This window comes from Mya arenaria, chromosome 15 (assembly GCF_026914265.1).
Source record: "Mya arenaria isolate MELC-2E11 chromosome 15, ASM2691426v1".
In the NCBI taxonomy this organism is placed as follows: Eukaryota; Metazoa; Mollusca; class Bivalvia; order Myida; family Myidae; genus Mya; species Mya arenaria.
This window is the reverse complement of record NC_069136.1, coordinates 55,378,112-55,402,686: the sequence shown is the minus strand read 5'-3', so window position 1 is coordinate 55,402,686 and position 24,575 is coordinate 55,378,112. Positions and strand designations below refer to the sequence as shown.

Genomic DNA, 24,575 nt, shown 5'->3' with positions numbered 1-24,575 from the left:
AGGATTGGTAGTCGAATAGTTTACGATCGCTCTGTTTCAAGCCTAACAGGCAACTCGCGTATCCAGGGGGAGAGAGCGCACTTGGCCCATCCCTAATCATCCAAGTTTACAGTTTATTTCAACATCGGAGACAACGATACTAAAAATGCTTCCTTTCGGATCATAAACTGTAAAAATAAATCACACACCCTCCTGCCAAGAGTTTTACTATATACGCAATAAATTTACGTTCTGAGGGAGGGGCGCAAGTCAAAACGTAACGCCCCTAAGTAACGTCAGATCCTGTATCTGCCCCTGCAGACACATTGTTTAGACAAGATTCATGTAACATATAAACTTCTAAAGTCTGAACGTGCGATAACAAATCGGAAATCATCTTAATTTATATTGTTTTATTGAATGTAAACAGCATTAAAAATCAAAACAGAGCACACATATAAATAGAAATATTTTGAAATTTACACCATGTCATTCTTTCACAACTCGAAACATAAAAGTCGCAAGTATGTGTTAACGAATGTTGCCTTAATTACAAACAAAGTGATAAAACGGTTAAACATAGAAGGAAGTGCACCACCTCCAACATATCATTAATCTTACTAATCTAACAGGATAGGAATGGCATAAATGATCAACAGTATGAGCTTAAACGTTTAGGTATTCTAAGAAATCAGGGAAATATGTTCATAGACTAATGCTTATTCTTGTTTTATTTTGTTGTATTCGTTTTCAAATAATCAGTACTTCAAAACATGCATTTATTAAAGAAAGATATTAACTTGAACTCACAAAATAAAAGAGAGCACATTCGAATAGTAGTTTAAACAATTAATACACACTAACAAAGTTTTAAAGGGATAACTAGAAAAACAACTAGAATTTCGCAATCGGATGTGTCGCCTGTTCGGATCGCCAATCATTTTTCTAGTATATTGGTTAGCAGCGCATTGACTCCGACGGGGTCATCTACTTGCCATGATCTTTGCTAGGACCAAGTTTTAAGACTCTTCAATAATTCGTTCAAACAGTATGTATCAGAAACGAGTGTTACGCACACGACAAGGAAATCCCTATGTGTTTGCCATATTTCCATGGGGACACAAAACAATGCCACTTGAGCAAAAACACACCATCAAACAAATATTATAAGCGAACATAAATTATAAATAAAGGTACCTCTAAGTCACTGCACAATAAAAAATACATCTAGATCTAGTGTTATAATACTGTAACCGAATGATTGTCTGTCTAAATCGCTCATATCACACTTCTCGGCGCAATTTGCAAATACTTGTAACGTTCGTTTGAGCAAAGTGCTCTTTCGGGATACAGTATTAAATAGCATATTCAAGCACAGTTGTACAACAAGGCCAAACTGTTCGGATGTTAAATCTACTGCAGTCGAATGCTTGATATTCCTCTGCTGCAATATTCTACTGTGCATTTCTTTTCAAAGAATATCCGCATCTCCTTGCCGCTTGGTCTTTTATCGGGATCATTGTCCCATCCCCTGGTTATAATCTCCGCCACATCACTAGGTGGTCTATTTGGAGACCGAAAGCTAGGACGCCAGCCCCCACGCGGGTGACCCTGACGCTCCTTGAGCCTAGACATAGCGTCGCCTTGGAAGCCTGCTCCAAGTATTTCATGGTTCATATCGTCGGTGATCTCTTTGCCGAACCACATTTCCCAAAGCACGAGCGAGGTGCTGTAAATGTCGATCTTGTTCGACTGATTTTTTGTGCTCAGAAGGACTTCTGGTGCCATGTACGCCGGGGATCCGTTACACGTACGAACAAGTATGTTTGTTGCTTTTGCAACTCCGACATCAGTGATTTTCGCTGTATTATCATTTGCAATCTAAAACAAAGAGTAAAATGAGAGTTTTACTTTGGTATGCATGCGATATTTTTCGAATTACACAATGAAAACTACCGGGTCAAGACAATTAGCACTAATAGTAACGCGGTTCAGACGCACAGGGTGGAAGACATATAGGTTATTCAACGCGATACACGCAGCGTCACAATACAACAATGTCAGAGCAAATATATACACTGTAGACATATGTATTTACGAATACATTTTGATTGAACCGTTTCGATACGGGTTCGGTCAAATGAAACATAAAACAAGCGAATGTTATTTGAAAGCAGCGTTTCGTTCAAATATCCCGTTCATTTATCATCAGTTTACACTGTTTCAAAAACGAGCCTACCAGCACATTTTCCAGTTTCATGTCCCTGTGTGTGTAACCTTTCTCGTGGATGTATTCCAGACCCTTGCATATATCCAACGCATGGAGCAGCATTCCGTTTACTGCATCTTTCTTCCGTGGATGGTCGTTAGGGATTAAGCCCGGGATTCTCTTTTCACGGTCGATGGAATCTGGTAGTAAAGATTCTATTTTACGAACATGTATAATAACATATAGATAGGTGCATGTATTATTATGTTTCAGTTTTTCAGTTATCGAGTATACCACGATATATATATAGCATATGCATAGTAATAATCAACGAAATAACATGCACTTTTATCTTTTATGTGCAGATTTCCAGAAGATTCTTCAGGACATTGAAACTGCTCGTTCAATTCTTGAGCACCCTACATGCGAGCATACACGATTAATCTATCAATGGAAAACTTTTTGTATGTTGTTTCAATTACTCATAGACTGGATAACAAACATACCGGAGCAGTAATAGCCTTTCAGTGTGTCAGCACACAGCTCCATCACCATGATCCACTTCAATCCCTTGTCATTCTTGAGATTACTCGCCCCGTAATACCGTACAACATTCGGGTGTTTCAGGTCCCTGGAATAGGTTACATTTTTATACATATCATACATCGGCAAACAATACGTTCCTTAAAACATGCTTGTCATTATTCCATTTTCTTATGTCACGTCTTTATAACACGAATTTTGGGGAGAAGTTCAAACGACGTCTCCAACAAAGTTGGTAATATGTCTCCTAAATTGTTATAACCAGTAACGTTTATGTAGTCCTCAGACTGTTTCAAAATTCATTTAAAGTATTGTCTGGTCCATTTCCAATATTTTTGTTGACTGTTACATTTGACGGATATCTGATGTTGTGAGAATAGCTATCCGTATGGAGTGGAGAGTTAAGGCCTATTTTGAGAAATTATTGTTTGTACTTATTCCTAAAAGGTTATATTCGATATCGTGGATTATAGCGCTTCGTTAAATCCTAGTTGCAATACAACCTCCCGGAACAGCATACAGTACGTATGACCCCATTGTATTGTTACTACTAAAATGTTTTAAGAGAGCTACGAGGAATAACAAAACACTCTTGGGGCCATGTCCATATTGGATGTGCTTCCTGCCATGGACTAAGTCTGAATTTACACTTAAGACTCAGTACTACAAAATTTTCGGAAAAGTTCTAGGTGCATATAATTCGATATTTAAATTTGCTGTAGAAGTGGAAAATGAGACGGGTTGCAAATATTAACAGTGAAATAAGGAATAACGTGTAGTCATACGTAGCTGTTTTTCTTTATTTTTCTGAGTTAAACCTTAATTCATTAGTAGATACACATTGTGTGTGTGTCATGTGGACCCCATTACTAGTAAAGGGGTGGCCGTATGAGTGTGTTAGAGGGGGCGTAATCTACAAAGTTTTAAAGCGACTTTAGTCCGACTTATCTTCAAATGTCTTCCTACCTACACCTAAACAATTTTAAAACAGTATCATCTATGCGTTTTTTTACTTGTACGTGAACATTATTTACAGTTTTCGCTCCTAATCAGTATACCTTTTAATATACTGGCTCAAGATAATGTTTACCTCATAGTGCGATCCTCCAGAAGGATTTCGGAGATGTTAGATTTGCGGACAGTCTCGATGGAAACCTGGAACAATAAAACTTTCAAATGAAATAGCTTTCAGCACTTATAATGTATTCCAAAAGAATATATTATCTAGACAATGCATTCGTAAATATTATAAACGAAGTGCATGTTTTTTTTCTGCAAAATGGAGATAACATAATGAGGCAAGCGTTCTACTGTTGTCCCACTGTCACAATATCAAGCGGTTCTAACAGCCCATGATTGTCAATCCTGACAGATAGCCGGGATATTTTGCTAGAAGGAATTCATGCTCAAAGCAGGGTTAAGGGGCTTAGAACCCTTTGAAATTGCTTCATAAGTATGTTTTATTCATTTCAAGGTACTTCCACTGTTTGTCACGCGAATGTCTGAGCAAGAAACACTCTTCACAACTAAACAATAGTCTGAAAGTTAGCGCTTTTAATCCTAATTTCAGGATAAATCCTGAACTTAAGCACCCCAGTATTCACATTGGCATCCGAAAGTATCACACATAGATTTAAGCTTACTTTCACTGCAACAGGTTGACGCTTTCGTTTGAGTTCCGATTTGTACACTTCAGCAAAAGACCCTCTTCCTAGAGGCACTTTGTTGTCCCAGTCCAACTCTTGAATATCAAAGTCAAATTCCATAATTTCATTGATGTAAAAGATATCGAGTGTTCCATGCAGCTCCGTACACTCCATATTCAGTGTTGGAAGGACCTGTTGCATTTCTTTAAGCTCCTGCATGCTGTTCCGCAAAGTTTCGATCAGTTGTTTGTCCGACTACAAAACAATAATACAATGACAAATACAGGGACAAGCCCAGAAGTCGAAAATTTAAAAAAAACGGTTTAGGGTAACAAGGCAATGGCCCAAACGATAATGAATTATAGACACAATCTTATTAACGTCACATACACAAAAGAAATGCAAACAAATTGCTATATATATGTGTTGTATCATATGTTTGTTGTTGTTTGCGTGGCTCCTTGTGCTTTTAAACAGTATCTTGATAACATCATTAGGCTATCGAGCTTATCCCTGTTGTTTCGATAATTTTAATAGGTAAACGAACGATTGGTTATAGTTTATTCCTTTTAACTTTTGTTCACTATTTAACACAACCTGATCGTGAAGTCAAAGAGTCGAAACATAATAGGGCATTGAAATATACATGGACAAGCCCAGGATTTCAGCAATCACTCTGTTTAAAAGCACAAGGCTCTGACCCAAAGGCAACGAACTAGAAAGACAAACGCACACACAGCACAGACAGACCATACTTGCATCAGCATAGTTTTTCCAATCATCATACAATGTGATGTTGTACGAAAATATGGATACATTTAAGGCTGTTAATCGTACCTCAAGGAACACAGGAAGTCGTTTAGCTGCTTCATCGACTTCCTTGAAGTATCTACTGAAATACTTTTTGAGTTTAATACCGATGTCCTTCTGTTCTAAAATACTCTGTAAGTAAAGAGTGGTAGCCTCAGCCATGCCTTGTGTCTTGTTGCCGTCCTTGTAGCGGTCTCTGTTGTGAAAAAGTAAGTATAAGGCTATAAGTAACTATAGCCATACGTCTTTCATGTTCTTACAATACATAATAAGATACAGGTTTAATTTTATCCACAATTAAAACTGCACAATTATTGTTTTCGATAGTTTTGAAAGAATGGTCTTTAAACCTGAACCGAAATTAATGTAAAAATCAGTGTTTTTGGTAGTGAGTGTAATGGTAATGTAGGTGTTTCTGGACTAGCACATTCAAACCAGCCCTAAGTTTACTTAAGGCTTACAGTCGCTCACGTAAGCTAACGTTAGCAAACTGTTCTGTAGAGTATCCCTGTTGCATTGAAGAACTTACACCACAAGCATGGAACCAAACAGAAACGTTAGCCGCAAACATTACAAAACGCAGGGCTGGTTCTCAGTCTTATAATGATATGCTGTCTCGTAAGAAACAAATTATTACTTGAACAATTTCTTCACGCGTTTGTCGCCTGTGTCCAGCATCCCAATGCAAGAGATGGCCCCACCTAATGTGTTGTATGTCCTCTCCATCTTTCCTTTCTTCTTTGAAAATATTCCCTTTACCGGCACAACCTTGATTGTCTTCATCATCGGATTAGTGTGATTGCTGTCCGTCAAGAACTCTAAAAGTTACATTTTAAATTGAAATTGTCAATATTATATCTCAGACTTTTTCTGGTAGTATATACGAGTATTCTATGACGAGTTGCATGAGCTTCACAAGACACATTGCAATATTATAGCGAAGTGACGCCTCTAATGTATTTGTGTTCATGTATTACCCTATGAAGTTTCTATTTATATGTTAATAAATCATACTGGGGTTTGAACGCTTAAAACAACATACTTTCAATGTCCTGTACTTGGTGCCGAAGGAGACCAAACTCGTTTGCGAACACATTGATGATTTCCTGGTCAATGTGTTTAAGTATGTTGTTCTCTCGTTGCCACCCATCCATTACTCGAGCAATCCTCTCTGAGATTTTCACAGCGGCCGTGTCTGCAGTCTGCTTCCACCTTTTTTCCACTCCCGCACACTCCAGTTCATCCCACTCACAAAGCCTTCATACAGCAGAAAATACAATTAAAAAAGCAGAAAATGAAATGCAGGCACCATGGAATAGAATTAAAACAGCTGAAATTACAATTAAAACAGCAAAAAAATCAATGAAAACAGCTGAAACAGCTGAAAATACAATTCAAACAGCTGAAAATACAATTCAAACAGCAGAAATTACAATTAAAACTAGAACAGTCTTGTCTATTTTGGTCATATTGCTCTTTGACCTTCTGCTAAATATATGATGTGTTATGCTCAAATACAATAGGGTTATTTATACTGGGATTTGAATTCAAATCAAGGTTTTTTTGAGGATTTGAATTTCAAGAGAGGCAAACCGAGTGAAATCACAATCCGCCAAAATCCACGATAATAACCCTTTTTATACACATTACTGGTTAAATAACGTAAAGGATTCATGATTTCATATTAAATGTCAATTAATGACGCACTACTTTGATTCATTTTTCTTTCGCTTTAACATCGCGCAATAATACATATTATGACGTGACGTCAGCAGAGTGGAATGCAATCGTAATGCACTGGAGTTGAATACTGACTAATGAAGTACGTTATTTTGCGATATGTATTGCGTGTGGATGTATGATGGACTTCGGACTTGCCCTATCTAGAATGTATTTCATCACAAATGATTAACTGAAATAGCAGCACAAAAAATCACACGGTAAAATGGAACACATAGGTAGAGATTTAGGATACATTTAGGGAACATGCAGACAGCTTAACTCACATGTTTTGTGTTTTTCTGTCACACATTTTCTCCTTGATCAAGTTATTTATTTTGAATATCTCAAACTCGACCTTGTCATTCAGCCTTCCCATACAGTCCTTACTGTTACTCTGAAATGAAACATTTTCTAAACCATTTTTTTTCTTCAAATTTTAAACTATTTAGCCTTCCTTAAAACCATAAGTGCTTTTAGTGGTCCTGTCGAGTCTCTCAAAATCGATTAGAGTATAAATATGTTTGTATGTTTGAAGTACGTAATCATGTTTTAAATCAAACATTAATCATAAAGCGTTAAATCATCATTACTGAATGAAATGAAGTGATCCTCTAGATAGATATGCATTAGCATAATTTCACGGCTAATTAATATTCTTAATGTGTGAATGGTTAAGATGACTCACAAAGAATCAATTTACCGGCTTTAAGATTATCCGTGCTCGAAGGAAAGAAATGTATCGGCTTGTTTTGTCAACATTAAGCATATCATTTTGAAACTAACGTGTATTTTGAGGAGGTTAAATGCATACCTGAAGCTCCTGAACATGTTTCTGCATTTGGTCGTACTTTGTTTTCAGTTCATCTCCTGATAGTTCTTGTTGGACGCCTGTCACTCGAAGTATGTAGGAAGCCCGAGTCAAGAAAGAAGCAAGCCACCTGCGATAGAGCAGTAACAATAATCTTTACAATTCTTCGACAAAAAGCATGGCAAAATCTTGAATAGATAATACTGGTATATAGTATGTATTATCATCCGCTAAACAAAACTATAAAAAACGCTCACCTTTCTTTCTATGGCGAGCGCATATTGTGCCTGCTAATATAAATATATACTAAGATTAATGTGAATGAATTGAAAGTAAAATATCTGCACGACCCAGGCAAAGACGACGGCAACAATATCAAGGCTTAGAATCATTATCTTACAACTTGTTTCGGAAACAGCTGTGTTTAAAACGACGATTAAACGGCAATGGTTTTTTTTTCAGCGCCTTACCAGTAATGGTTCGAAAGACCCTGTCTCAAGGAATTAGGAATAAGCTGTTCCATTTTCTTCAGAAGTTCAGTATGTTGTTCCGTATGACATTTATGTCTTTCATGCACCTCACGCGCCTGGAATATGTGATCAGTGTTGATTGGTTAGTAATAACAATAAGCTATAATACAAAGGAAACTACAGGTACAAGCCCAGTTGTCAGTATTCAAAAATAAACCCTGTTCGGAGGCAAAGGCCAAATCGACACTGAACGAGAGACACATACGTACGAGTACAACATCTCAACCAGACAACACATCCAAAAGATTTATTAATAAATAATTGGAATGCCGCTTTGGAAAGGTACTTTATAACTTAAAGCAACGCACAGAATTCCCTCTCTATATTTAAGATAGAGAATGCTACATCAGATTGATATTTTGTTTAAGCGTGAGTGATGCATATAATCAGAGTTCTGATAATTGTCAGTCCTGAAAAATAGCCGGAGGACTACTAGTATTTGAATTTTAGAGATTTATGCACATCTTCTTAACTGTACAACACTCTGAAGTTAAAAGATCCCATTCCTGATTTGAGGATTATTCATGAACTTCAAAACCCCTGTTCTTATAGTATATGCTGACACTTGAATGCCTAGTTCGAACGTGTTATGTTGTATAGCTACAATAATGGATCAATCCATTTTGAGATGCAATGACTTATCTATATTTGTCTTAGTCTTATCAACTAGATTCACTTACCTGATTCACTGACATGTAGTGCAGCTGATGTTGCCTTACACCAGGATATACGGCCGTCAGTTTCTTAAACACATCTTCTTGGACATCCTTTTTGTCTTTATCCGGCACATTTTCCCATTTGTTACCAATAAAAAGCGACGATTTTGGACTGAATTCGTCACATGAGTTCACGACTGTCTTCAGTAAATGGCCAAGCTTAAAGGAGAAGACGGTCGTGACATAGTGATAAGTTATTACTTTTTAAAAACAAAGTTTTTCTGTAAAGAACAGTTCTTACAAATGTTTATCAATGTAATGCAGCTTAATCTTAGTTTATAATAAAGTGTGTTCAATCAACGAGCTAGTCTGCGAGCCGCGTCGCATGATTGCTTCTGGTGCATATTAGGAAGATACGTATCTTTCCAATGGAAATGGTACCGTTATTTACCCTGCTTTGTTGCACCCCTCCTGCGGTGTTAGTATTAATCACGTAGAGAAAGCCAAACGCCGAGTGAAGGTACTTATCCAGTCTTTGGTCAACGTTGCTACCTCCTTCTATACCAGGCATGTCAACTATTACTATTCCCTCCTGCAAAATAGATCGAGTTTGTTATAATAATTGGAATTTACTGCGTTTTAGTGACTGATTCTCCTTGCCAACCTCCTCCATTTTCGAAACCCCACCCCCATTTGATATCAAAAACATTTGTCAATCATTCACATGAGAAAGATAAAACAAAAACATAGAATATTATATATTGTATAATGTCCCCTTTGCAAACGATTCACATGCTTTTGACATATGAACACTGGTGTATATTACAATATGAACTAGAGATGATTCGTTTTGACAGGTTTTAAATATAAGCCCATAATATCTGGGAGGAGGAATCTTATAAGCCATCGAAACAAATCAAATTAAATATAGATATATATATATATATATATATATGTCAGATATGAGCAAAATATGGGTAATGATATACAGCCTTATCATTTTAAAAACTCCAGTATGCAAGGAATTAAAACGTCAGTCAATGAAATCATTCGATGTCTTTGATAAATTTGCAATTCCCATGATTGAATAACACGTCAGTTGGGAATGTTCAATGCTCACAAATTTGTTTGCAATAATCAAACAAAGAAAACCATTTAAAAACAACTGAATTATGATCAGGTACTTCTATTGTACAACTTAAGTGTTTTTCAATAAGATATTAGTTACTGTATGCTATTGATAAACATAAATGACAAATGTTTAATTGCTGTGTTATTGTACTGCGACTTTATAAATCCAATAATTAATAGCCACTAAATTCACATGGACTATACAAATGTAGAGTATTAACAAATAGTAGTAGCAAATACATAGAAAAGAAGACAATGTATACATTTGACTAAGCAAACTACATTTATGAACATCAAAGAAACAACCAAAGTCGTCTACATAAATACAAAAGGGATTTCACATTAACATGAGTGGAAGCGGAAGAGTCTTAAAAGGTAGTCTGTAAAAATGAAAGTAGTCCCATGTTTGTTTATGGCTCACGAATTAAACAAATATAAACTTAGAAGGGAAAACACCTACGCTGAGCGACTCAAGTGGATAATACACTTCTATATGTTCATACGGGTTATCATCATTGTCATCACTAAGCCGTATAGTCTGATGGAACTCCTGTATTCCCCTATCGTCACCTGAAGATAGCGCGTTTGAATGCCGTTTATTTAGCAAATACTCGACCGAATTTGTCAATTTTTTTAACGTTAATGGTAAGAACATATACATTTTCAAGCAGAGTGTAGTTCAAATATTTATTCAGTGCAAAATTTTAACAGCTCATTTATATTCTGCGCTTGTTCATATTTAACAATACTTCACACAATGTGTCACAAGAACTTCCGTAAACTATCATGATCAGCCTAAAGAAATATATATTTCCTTTAAATTCAAAACGTAGTGTACTTACTAGCATACATGGTTTTGTCAGCGCAAACTGGTTAAAAACCTTGAGCCGTATTCATAAAGCATATCCAGTGAAAAATTTCAGCTTAGAGAAAAAAAATCTAAAAAAACTAATGATGTTTGTAAACTAAAAATATAAAAAATAAGCAAAAATAATATCAAAATGAAGAAGTATGTGAATAAATTTGATGAAAAATAGAGGGTATTCAAAATATTCTGTGTATAAAATGAATATTTTCACTATGTCGAATATTTCACTAAGAAGCTTTATGAATACGGACACTCGGCCCATGTTCACTAATGTATTGAATTTAAATTTGAGACTCAAACTCAACGAGATAAATATTTAAATTTCATATGCATCCATTAATATCATTCCTATGGACAAAACTAAAATATACATGTATAGCATGTACAGCAAATTTTAGCATCAAAGCCTTATTTATGCTGATTTTAAGGAAAAATCAAGGCCTTTTTAGTTGGGAAACTTAAAAGCGTAAACTTTTGAATTTGGAAAATTTAAAGCGTCATCGATTCAAACTAATTTATACAAAATGATTGAAGATAGAAGCAAAATCGAATTATCTCAGCACAAACAACTGTGCTATGTTTTATGGGATTATAAATATCTTATTATTGGTAAATATGCTTCTTTTCAATTCGGAAGTTACTGAATATCGCCCTCTACTAAAGAATGTGGAAAAAGCTCTTACTTAAACTTATGACCGTTTTCCCGCCATTCTTGTTAAAACACACGGCCTCTTTCCTATCGCATTTTCTGATCTCGACAAAGGTGTTGGTGCACTTGAGGGCATCTACGGGAAGAAGGCTCTTTTCAAGCAGCAGGTTGATGATGCTGGACTTTCCCGCACCGACCTCACCTTAGAAGGTATAAATGAAATATTGATTGCCAATTAGTTTAGCAGCGTAAATTGAGTGGTTATTTAGAGGTTAATACACGGCGTAGCCGGGCCGTTGAGTGATAATTGGCCCGAGTGACTCATAATGGTCCGAGACGTAGTCACTCAACGGCGCGGCTACGCCGTGTATTAACCTCTTTAAAACATATGTATGTTGTTGTTTTTTCTTATTTCTAAGTCTACAGTTTGCTTTTTAAAGTTTACCAGCTATCCAATAGTGCTTATTTTGCTCTCGCTTGACAACGATGAGTTAACTCACTCTCAAATTAGATTTACTTTTATTTCGTTTTTGAGAGTGAGCCAAACAGGCAAACAGCATTTTGTTGTCACTTTTATTTTTCCCATTCCAATTTCAATTCACTTTGAACAGTCCACAACGTCTATCCGATTTTTTCTGTACGAATCACTGACATCTTTGTGTTCATAGTCTGAATAACTGAATTCAATTCAATAAATATGAACACCTAGCAAGTAGAACGACTGCTTGTACTCAGATAAACCAATACTTCGTATTAATGATGTCAACATGTATGAACAGTTGCTGTTTTTCAAGTAAATTCAATTTTGCCGCTCCCTTTGTTTTGTATTTGAACGTCAACGCAGAATGAAAAAACGCCCATCTAACGGTCCATCCTGGTTATCAAACACTAGCATATCTTCCTAAACTGCGTACGCGTTTGCCTCCCTTTAAGATTTTAACAATAAATATGTTCAAGCAGATTAATAAATTTTAATTATTTAGTCAAGACATTATTTCACAGTTGAATTCACGTGCGAATGTTCTACGGGCCGCAAAATGATAATCGATAATCGGCTCGGGCCGCAAAACTGATAATCGCTGAGTCATGCAAATAATCGCGAAATCCCTGTACAAATGTGTTACTATATATAGTTATATATAGTAACATATGTATTAATGAGTTATGAAGTATAAAGACAATCAAGAATGACATGCAAAATACTCTGAGAACGACCTCCAAGGAGTAGATACGGATATGGCTTCGTCAGGACTTTACAACAACAACAATAAGCATTTCCTAACCTAAATATCACACTGGTCATGTGATATGATATATTGATGAAATTCAAATAGAAATAATTTTATCAAATTTAATTGCAATTAATAATTTAATGTAAAAAGATACTTATTAATATATTTGATTGTGATTCATTGCCAACGTTGGAGTTTATCAGGCTAACGGCGATCTCCATCGATTTCTCCTTTTTGTGCAATAGTAGCGTTGACACTAGTTTACCAGTTATTGCTGATAAGAAATACAGTTGTCATAAAGTTGACCAGTCTTTATAATATACGTTTCGATGACTATTTAGATTAAGACGATTTTAGTATGAGTCATAATTGAGTAGATCTGTTTTGCAGAGGAAACGTTGGTTGACCTCATTTGACTGTTAATACTGAAATCTCAAATCATCTCTAAATAACTAACTTGTTTTACATCTTTTAATTCGTGCCTCTATGAAGTCTGTAATTGATCGCTTACAAAGACATTTAATTAAAGCCATTTTTCACACCATTATCATTATCAGAGCTTGATATTTTTCTCATAGTAGTGTAAAACAAAATTGCTTGTAATATTTCGGAAAAGAGACAGACAAAACAAAATATAACCTGCAGTTGCTATCATTTAGTTCCGGTCTTTTACGACTTCAAGTCAAAATGTCATTAATGATGATACAGCTTATAAAAAAATTACTACAAATTATATATGAAAGAGAATATTTTCCATAAGTCGAAAAAAACCAATGTTGGGTTGGGTGCATAAACGATAGACCAAAGTGTATGCAATTAAGAATTAGAACTAAGCATAACTAATAAACATGTTGACTCGATGCAGATGTGTAAATTATAATCTCCTTTAATACCCTTATTTATTATGTTTCATATCTCATATGTATTGCTAATATTGCCAATTAAACTTTAACATTTTAAAAGAAAATAAATCAGTTCAAAACTTTATTATTTTATAAACGATATACGTCGGAACTTTTAAACTTATGAATATCTAATAAGAAATAACACCTGTTAAACAAAAATATATTTAACCCTTGACATCGAGTATCATTATTTAAACTAAATAATAATGGTATAAGGAAAGAGGGCAGTCAAGCATTAGTCACAAATTATTTTCAGATCGAACAAAGGAGCAGATAAGTTATCAAATAATTGTATTGCTATAAATAACAAACTTCGTTTTACGTGCCATACCCGAAGTGCCATAACCTTGCCGATGGATAATTCCTACCCCTCTGAGGTCACGCCGCGGGAAGTGCAATACAACCTTTATCGTACAGTTGAACACAAAGTTGCTGAGCATCGTTTTTCTACTTTTTAACACAAATGTTTTTAAAGAACCAAAAGTTATTCTAAATTCATTCGAAAAGTGCATTTGAAAGGGGAAAATAAAACTGCATCGTTATCCGCTGGAAGCTAAGCGATCGGATGACTATAAATTACTTTGAATAACTAAACAAAATTTAGCTCCTTCTTTCTACTACGAGACTTACAAAACGCTTAGGACCAAAATGTAACAATCATAAAATTTAAACAAAATCATCATCTTAGAATGCAAAAAGTATCCCAACATTTATATAGGAAGTAAGTTGATCTGTTGAAAGACTTATTCGTGAAAACTCTTAAACAATATTTTCCTTATATAACTCTATGGGAACTTTCACTACACTGGATTTTTCCATAGTTGGCTATGATGGACATGTTAGGAAAATTGACTTAAGAAATAATGTTTTATAAATACACGTTCAACTGAAATATAGCCAGCATTAGTTTTGCAAAAAATTATATCAACATTTAAATCGAAACAACGTTCAAACATACGATAAGAGGTCGCAAAATTGAGTGTGTTTAAAATATAAAAATGGTACTGTTAGTTTATCCTCACCTGCAACTAAAACGCAGCATTCACCTTTCTTCAACAACTCTCCTCTGTCCTTAAAATCATGTTCTAAACCTAAAAGTACACAAAATAAAGTTCACTCAGGCAATCCTAGTATTGTTTCAGCTATTCATTGCAACTACAATGGGTTAATGCGAAGACTACAATGGCTGTGTACAGTTTAAGGATAATTTTCAACGGTTTTAAGCTTTTTCGATTTGTATTGTCCTTAAAATTTACCCGCTAAATGCATCATAATGCGCAGATATTGCCACTTATAGTTCAACTCTACAAGAGGCAGCATTTATTATGCTCTATTACCATAATTATACTGTTATTCAATCCATTAAACATCTTACTTGGGTGTGATCTTTTCATGTTTAATCGGAGTTTCTTTGGAAATTTCGATATGAGAATCTCGGTCTTTTGGAATTTCTCGCAGAGTTTGTTTCTGACGCCGGCTTGGTCACGAGAGGCTTTAATAATGCCATGGTCAGAGGGCCTTCCTCCTCCATTTATCTAAATATAACAGCGAGCTCAAATCAATAGTTTATTGAATCAAACATCAAGCAAATACACTAAAATGACGAGACATTTAAAACTCTGAAAGAATGAACAAATAAGGTGTGTTTTATACATAAAGTTGTACATTGTACATTGTCCGAGATTATCTTAACATATGTAATGTGTCCTCCCAAACACGAGCATTCGTTTCATTCAAAAATCAAGTGACATAATACCAACTTACGATTTCATTTAATATGTATAATACAAATAAATAATACGTGCAAATAAAAATGAAATCATATTACCTTAATGATTTTAATCCAATGTTCTATCAAAATATTATGAATTTCCTGTAGATTCTTGGCACCTTTAATGTTAACTCCCCATTGCTCAGCAAGGGCTCGGTTGTCTTTTAGCCCTAGTTTCCGTATGTCGTCAATGTTATTGATTGATATCATGTCTAGTTTGAATGCAGACGAAATTTATACTTTGTGCATCTTCTGAAATATATTATAGATTTGCATAATACAGTGGGAGTGTATTATATTTATACATGGTTCATAGCCTATGGTAAGTTTCATCTTACAAACATTATCTCTTTTCATTACATCCGTGTCTACGTGTGCAGTATGTGTACCTGGTTTATAGTTTATCATAAGTCATATCTTACAAACATTATCTCTTTTCATTACATCCGTGTCTACGTGTGCATTATGTGTACCTGGTTTATAGTTTATCATAAGTCACATCTTACAAACATGATCTCTTTTTGATACTTACGTGTCCGTAAGTATTTTTAAAACATACGTGTCTTACAGTGTATACAAGGTTCATAGTAAGTAACTTTAAACAACTTTAACGACTGTTCTTCCTCTATTCAAGTTTTTGTTATAACAGAATAATAACTTATGCATAGAAAACTTACATCGCTTCTATTCTTAACCTCGTAAATAAGTTATTAAGAAAAAATCAATCTAAGAAAGAAATTAAACAAAACATACCTGAGTATGTGTTTTCCTTCTGTAAAATATCCTATGAAGAAATAGAAAATCTTTTTTGTTAACACCGAGGCGAAATCGTCAATATTATTCATTTATTTACACAAAAGAAGACCCACTCCAATGTAATGCGCAGTGAACATTCTGAATAGAACTTCCCTGTTTCATGTTTCAATTGGTTTTAGTTCTTCTGAATGTACTCCGATAGGTTTGTTAAACAATTCACCGAAGACATGAATAGTTGGCTTGTAATTAGAATACACTTCACAATCAGCCCAATTTAAGTTTCATTATTAATCTATTAACTTCTTCCGACGTTAAAGCGTTAAAGTGGAATCAGACTCAGTTACTTATTCCAAAGCTCTTTCAAATGACATATCGGCAAGGACAATCTTTGCTTAATTGATTAATTGAGTTGTACTGGGTATAATGCTACAATGTGCAAAACAATGAACATTTATTACATAAACGGAAGTAACGTAATATACAGTCAAACCCCATTGTATCGAACTCCCAGGGACCGGCGAAAATGCCTCGAGTCTAGGGAAATTAGAGCCAAGCGGAATTGTTCACTTTCAGTATAAAGAAATCGGTCCTTTACATCTAGTTCGAGTCAACGAGTTCGAACCTACTGGTTTCGACTGTATACCAATTCGTGCGGTTTAAATAATAAGAAAACCTTCACATAACCTATCCACGATGGTTTACAAAATGTACCAACACTTTACTGCTTACAAATGCATAATATATGGGAAAATAAGTAGTGAGATAACTATTTCAAAGACATTGGGTAGCGTAGTTTAAAAGTTCGTTTCTCACTAACGCATCATCCTCAGAGCGTAAACATGTCTCTTATTGTGGCGTTTTGCTTAAGCTCATACCCTACAAACTAGCCCCTAGGGGTCAGTTGGCAGCTCAAGGTATTATAATATTACGGGTTCAACACACACTAAACCAGAGAAGTTGCATTGATCGTCATCAGCTTTTTTGGGATTACAGCTTTAGAATTTAAACCGGTCTTAAAGAGCTCAACATCATCGACATTTCCAAGTTAACAATGAGTTGGGAATGGCCTACAACGCCATCGATACAAGAAATGAACACACTCTTCAAACATTTCGTTAAGCCATTGGTTAAAACCATTTTACAAAGAAAACAGAAAAACAGACAAAATTAAATTTGTTTTTAAAAAACCCATTGGTTTAGTACGTGTTGTACACGTGTATGTTTTTTTTATCTTAACAAAACTGCATTCATCTGCTTGTTGTCATAAAATCTTATTTGAAAAATAAAGCACCGAGATAAATGCCAAAGTACCAAGTAGCAGAAGATGGTTGTACCTGCTACATTACATTAACCATGTAATATGTTGATATATTTAATACAGCTACGACTACAGGCACAGACCCAGCAGCTCATCATGTCAGAACACGATTAAAATCCCAAAAGACAATGAACGAGCCACACAACGCCACAATACAACACATACCCAACAAGCTACACCACGTCACAAGACAATATACACTGAACGAGCCAAACAACGCCCAAAGACAACAGTCACTGAACGAGACACACAAAGCAACAAAACAAATGGTATTCTACTAGCCACACCACGCAACAAAAATGGACACTCAATGAACCACACAACGCCTTAAGAAAATATACACTGAACGACCAACACAACATCACATTACAACAGACACTCAACGAGCCAAATAACGCATCAAAACAATGGATATTCAACTAGCCACACCAAGCAACAAAACAATGGACACTCAATGAGACAAACAGCGCCTTAAGACAATATACAATGAACGACCAACACAACGCCACAGGACAACAGACACTCAACGAGCCAAATAACGCATCAAAACAATGGATATTCAACTAGCCACACCAAGCAACAAAACAATGGATATTCAATGAGACACACAGCGCCTTAACACAATATACACTGAACGACCAACACAACGCCACAGGACAACAGACACTCAACGAGCCAAATAACGCATCAAAACAATGGATATTCAATGAGACACACAGCGCCTTAACACAATATACAATGAACGACCAACACAACGCCACAGGACAACAGACACTCAACGAGCCAAATAACGCATCAAAACAATGGATATTCAACTAGCCACACCATGCAACAAAACAATGGACACCCAATGAGACACACAGCGCCTTAAGACAATATACACTGAACGATCAACACAACGCCACAGAACAACAGACACTCAACGAGCCAAATAACGCATCAAAACAATGGATATTCAATGAGACACACAGCGCCTTAACACAATATACAATGAACGACCAACACAACGCCACAGGACAACAGACACTAAAAGAGCCAAATAACGCATCAAAACAATGGATATTCAACTAGCCACACCAAGCAACAAAACAATGGACACTCAAGGAGACACACAGCGCCTTAAGACAATATACACTGAACGACCAACACAACGCCACAGGACAACAGACACTCAACGAGCCAAATAACGCATCAAAACAATGGATATTCAACTAGCCACACCAAGCAACAAAACAATGGATATTCAATGAGACACACAGCGCCTTAACACAATATACACTGAACGACCAACACAACGCCACAGGACAACAGACACTCAAAGAGCCAAATAACGCATCAAAACAATGGATATTCAACTAGCCACACCAAGCAACAAAACAATGGACACTCAATGAGACACACAGCGCCTTAAGACAATATACACTGAACGACCAACACAACGCCACAGGACAACAGACACTTAACGAGCCAAATAACGCATCAAAACAATGGATATTCAATGAGACACACAGCGCCTTAACACAATATACACTGAACGACCAACACAACGCCACAGGACAACAGACACTCAACGAGCCAAATAACGCATCAAAACAATGGATATTCAACTAGCCACACCAAGCAACAAAACAATGGACACTCAATGAGACACACAGCGCCTTAAGACAATATACAATGAACGACCAACACAACGCCACAGGACAACAGACACTTAACGAGCCAAATAACGCATCAAAACAATGGATATTCAATGAGACACACAGCGCCTTAACACAATATACACTGAACGATCAACACAACGCCACAGGACAACAGACACTCAACGAGCCAAATAACGCATCAAAACAATGGATATTCAACTAGCCACACCAAGCAACAAAACAATGGACACTCAATGAGACACACAGCGCCTTAAGACAATATACAATGAACGACCAACACAACGCCACAGGACAACAGACACTCAACGAGCCAAATAACGCATCAAAACAATGGATATTCAACTAGCCACACCATGCAACAAAACAATGGACACCCAATGAGACACACAGCGCCTTAAGACAATATACACTGAACGATCAACACAACGCCACAGAACAACAGACACTCAACGAGCCAAATAACGCATCAAAACAATGGATATTCAATGAGACACACAGCGCCTTAAGACAATATACAATGAACGACCAACACAACGCCACAGAACAACAGACACTCAACGAGCCAAATAACGCATCAAAACAATGGATATTCAATGAGACACACAGCGCCTTAACACAATATACACTGAACGACCAACACAACGCCACAGAACATAAGACACTCAACGAGCCAAATAACGCATCCAAACAATGGATATTCAACTAGCCACGCCAAGCAACAAAACAATGGACACTCAATGAGACACACAGCGCCTTAAGACAATATACAATGAACGACCAACACAACGCCACAGGACAACAGACACTCAACGAGCCAAATAACGCATCAAAACAATGGATATTCAACTAGCCACACCAAGCAACAAAACAATGGACACTCAATGAGACACACAGCGCCTTAAGACAATATACACTGAACGACCAACACAACGCCACAGGACAACAGACACTCAACGAGCCAAATAACGCATCAAAACAATGGATATTCAACTAGCCACACCAAGCAACAAAACAATGGACACTCAATGAGACACACAGCGCCTTAAGACAATATATAATAAACGACCAACACAACGCCACAGGACAACAGACACTCAACGAGCCAAATAACGCATCAAAACAATGGATATTCAACTAGCCACACCAAGCAACAAAACAATGGATATTCAATGAGACACACAGCGCCTTAAGACAATATACAATGAACGACCAACACAACGCCACAGGACAACAGACACTCAACGAGCCAAATAACGCATCAAAACAATGGATATTCAACTAGCCACACCAAGCAACAAAACAATGGACACCCAATGAGACACACAGCGCCTTAACACAATATACACTGAACGACCAACACAACGCCACAGAACAACAGACACTCAACGAGCCAAATAACGCATCAAAACAATGGATATTCAATGAGACACACAGCGCCTTAAGACAATATACACTGAACGACCAACACAACGCCACAGGACAACAGACACTCAACGAGCCAAATAACGCATCAAAACAATGGATATTCAACTAGCCACACCAAGCAACAAAACAATGGACACTCAATGAGACACACAGCGCCTTAAGACAATATACAATGAACGACCAACACAACGCCACAGGACAACAGACACTCAACGAGCCAAATAACGCATCAAAACAATGGATATTCAATGAGACACACAGCGCCTTAACACAATATACACTGAACGACCAACACAACGCCACATAACAACAGACACTCAACGAGCCAAATAACGCATCAAAACAATGGATATTCAACTAGACACACCAAGCAACAAAACAATGGACACTCAATGAGACACACAGCGCCTTAAGAAAATATACAATGAACGACCAACACAACGCCACAGGACAACAGACACTCAAAGAGCCAAATAACGCATCAAAACAATGGATATTCAATGAGACACACAGCGCCTTAAGACAATATACACTGAACGACCAACACAACGCCACAGGACAACAGACACTCAACGAGCCAAATAACGCATCAAAACAATGGATATTCAACTAGCCACACCAAGCAACAAAACAATGGACACTCAATGAGACACACAGCGCCTTAAGACAATATACACTGAACGACCAACACAACGCCACAGAACAACAGACACTCAACGAGCCAAATAACGCATCAAAACAATGGATATTCAACTAGCCACACCAAGCAACAAAACAATGGACACTCAATGAGACACACAGCGCCTTAACACAATATACACTGAACGACCAACACAACGCCACAGAACAACAGACACTCAACGGGCCAAATAACGCATCAAAACAATGGATATTCAACTCGCCACACCAAGCAACAAAACAATGGACACTCAAGGAGACACACAGCGCCTTAAGACAATAAACACTGAACGACCAACACAACATCACAGGACAACAGACATTCAACGAGCCAAATAGCGCATCAAAACAATGGATATTCAACTAGCCACACCAAGCAACAAAACAATGGACACTCAATGAGACACACAGCGCCTTAAGACAATATACACTGAACGACCAACACAACATCACAGGACAACAGACACTCAACGAGCCAAATAACGCATCAAAACAATGGATATTCAACTAGCCACACCAAGCAACAAAACAATGGACACTCAATGAGACACACAGCGCCTTAAGACAATATACACTGAACGACCAACACAACATCACAGGACAACAGACACTCAACGAGCCAAATAACGCATCAAAACAATGGATATTCAACTAGCCACACCAAGCAACAAAACAATGGACACTCAATGAGACACACAGCGCCTTAAGACAATATACACTGAATGACCAACACAACGCCACAGAACAACAGACACTCAACGAGCCAAATAGCGCATCAAATCAATGGATATTCAACTAGCCACACCAAGCAACAAAACAATGGACACTCAATGAGACACACAACGCCTTAACACAATATACACTGAACGACCAACACAACGCCACAGGACAACAGACACTCAACGAGCCAAATAACGCATCAAAACAATGGATATTCAACTAGCCACACCAAGCAACAAAACAATGGACACCCAATGAGACACACAGCGCCTTAAGACAATATACAATGAACGACCAACACAACATCACAGGACAACAGACACTCAACGAGCCAAATAACGCATCAAAACAATGGATATTCAACTAGCCACACCAAGCAACAAAACAATGGACACTCAATGAGACACACAGCGCCTTAACACAATATACACTGAACGACCAACACAACGCCACAGAACAACAGACACTCAACGAGCCAAATAACGCATCAAAACAATGGATATTCAACTAGCCACACCAAGCAACAAAACAATGGACACCCAATGAGACACACAGCGCCACAAGACATTGTACACTTAACGAGCCATACCATGATCAAGACAATAGACACACAACGAGCCACGCAACACCTCAAGACAGCATACATTGACAGAGCCACACAACGCCACAAGACAACATATACTGAACAACTCTAGACAACATATACTAAACGACTCAAGACAACATATACTCAACGAGTCACACCACGCCATAACACAACACGCACTTTACGAGCCAAACAACGCTACAAGACAACTGGCGCTCAACGAGCTACACAACTCCACAGCCAACAGACAATCATCAAGCCACACAACGCCACAATACAATTGATACTCAGCAAACCACACAACACCATACAGCGACGACTATAGGCACAGGTCCAGCATCACATCATTGAACACGGGTTAAATACAATGGACGATCCAGACAACGCCACGAGACAACACATACCCAACATGCTACACCTCGCCTCAAGACAACACACACTCTGTTGCGTTGTTGGTTTAGTTCTTACAACAACCTGTGGAATGGGTTAGATTCATAAGATCTCAAATGGAGTTACATGTTTATTCATTCATACCCAAGCAACAAGTGAAATACAATACTACTGGCATAGCTATATATGAAACATAGTATTCAGTATGAATAACTACAATAGAGAAATATGCTGTAGTATATAAAGAATTGTGTCCCTTAGATACATTAAGATTAAGAATGCAACATCTCTCTTCTTTTAAAACAAATTAGTAAATTTATGAAGAACACATTTAATCTAAAGTAATTTGGTCAACACCCTAGCGTTATCATTATTTTCAGCTGAGCAGAAAACCTTCTTGACAGATTAATTGTTCCAGCAGAGTGTATCTGGAAATTAATGAGAATTTCTTCTAACTAAATGTTAACAGTTCAGATAAGGACACTTGAATCCTCCCAGAAATGTCATCTGAAAGTGTATTGTTTTCATACCGCAGATAGCTGTTGATATATCCAATTAACATTGTAGAAATATTGTCCACAAATATCACTTTCACACGGTTACAGGATATAGGCGATTATGATTTTCCTTCACAGCACAGAATATTGAAGAAAAGTTTTACATTTGAAATATATTGAAGTATCACAAATATATATACAACATAACACAAAACACATCTTAAATCAGTTCCAACCTTTGAGGTACTTTGATCTGTCTTCCTGATCTAGTGACGTACATGTTAGAATTTTGATCAGTATTGGCAGCAACATCAGTTGGTGCTGATGGTTGTTGTTGTTGCGACTGAGTGTTATAATGAGAAAAGTTTCGCTCTGATTGATTTTGTATGTTTCTGTCACTGTCATTTTGTGATTGATCAGTTAGACGAATGTCGTTGCCATTGCATGGATGTGTATCTATGATTTGAAATGGTTTTTCATTTGTCTTCAACAAATGATTTCTGTTTCGTCTATAGACACCACAATCATTAGTTTCAACAATGTATGATCTGTCATGCACTTGTTTCCTAACAATTGCCTGTTTCAAGCGTTTACCTTGTTTGATTCTAATTGTTTCTCCTTGTGACAATTGTGTGAGTGGCTTGGCAGATTTATCAAACCATGTCTTTGGTTTGATTTTTGATTTTAACATTTTGCTTTTGATTTCTTGCCTATTTTTAACTTTCGGCTCAAGGTGTTTGCGTGTTACTGGCAAAATAGACCTAGTCTCCCTACTCATTAGTAATTGTACTGGTGATTTGCCACATGAAAGCGGTGCATTTCTGTATTCGAAAACTGCAAGATACGGATCTTTGTTATCTTGTAGAGATTTTGTGAAAATCTTTTTAATTGTTTGAATACATCTTTCAGCAACACCGTTGCCTTGTGAGTGTAACGGCGATGACGTAACATGTTCAAAATCCCATTCTCTAGCACATTTGTCAAATTCCTGACTACAATATTGTCCTGCATTGTCACTAATGACTTTTGAGGGTATTTCATGTGTAGCAAAATAGCCCTTCAATTTGTGAATAACCGTGTCAGTT

At 36.8% G+C, this 24,575-nt stretch overlaps 1 protein-coding gene across 1 annotated transcript; it reads right to left on the bottom strand.

The window, feature by feature from the left end:
- Positions 1–383: 383 nt before the first annotated feature.
- Positions 384–16,543, bottom strand: LOC128220735 (uncharacterized). The gene is made up of 19 exons (XM_052929239.1): positions 16,213–16,543; positions 15,517–15,711; positions 15,064–15,223; positions 14,711–14,779; positions 11,586–11,753; positions 10,495–10,604; positions 9,355–9,495; positions 8,928–9,122; positions 8,188–8,303; positions 7,721–7,847; positions 7,194–7,303; positions 6,230–6,444; positions 5,825–6,005; positions 5,215–5,383; positions 4,375–4,632; positions 3,822–3,886; positions 2,695–2,819; positions 2,219–2,388; positions 384–1,860 (listed from the first exon to the last, which is right to left on the bottom strand). The coding sequence occupies exons 2-19, from the start codon at positions 15,667–15,669 to the stop codon at positions 1,393–1,395; spliced, it is 3,000 nt and encodes a 999-aa protein (XP_052785199.1). The 5' UTR covers positions 15,670–15,711; positions 16,213–16,543; the 3' UTR covers positions 384–1,392.
- Positions 16,544–24,575: the final 8,032 nt, after the last annotated feature.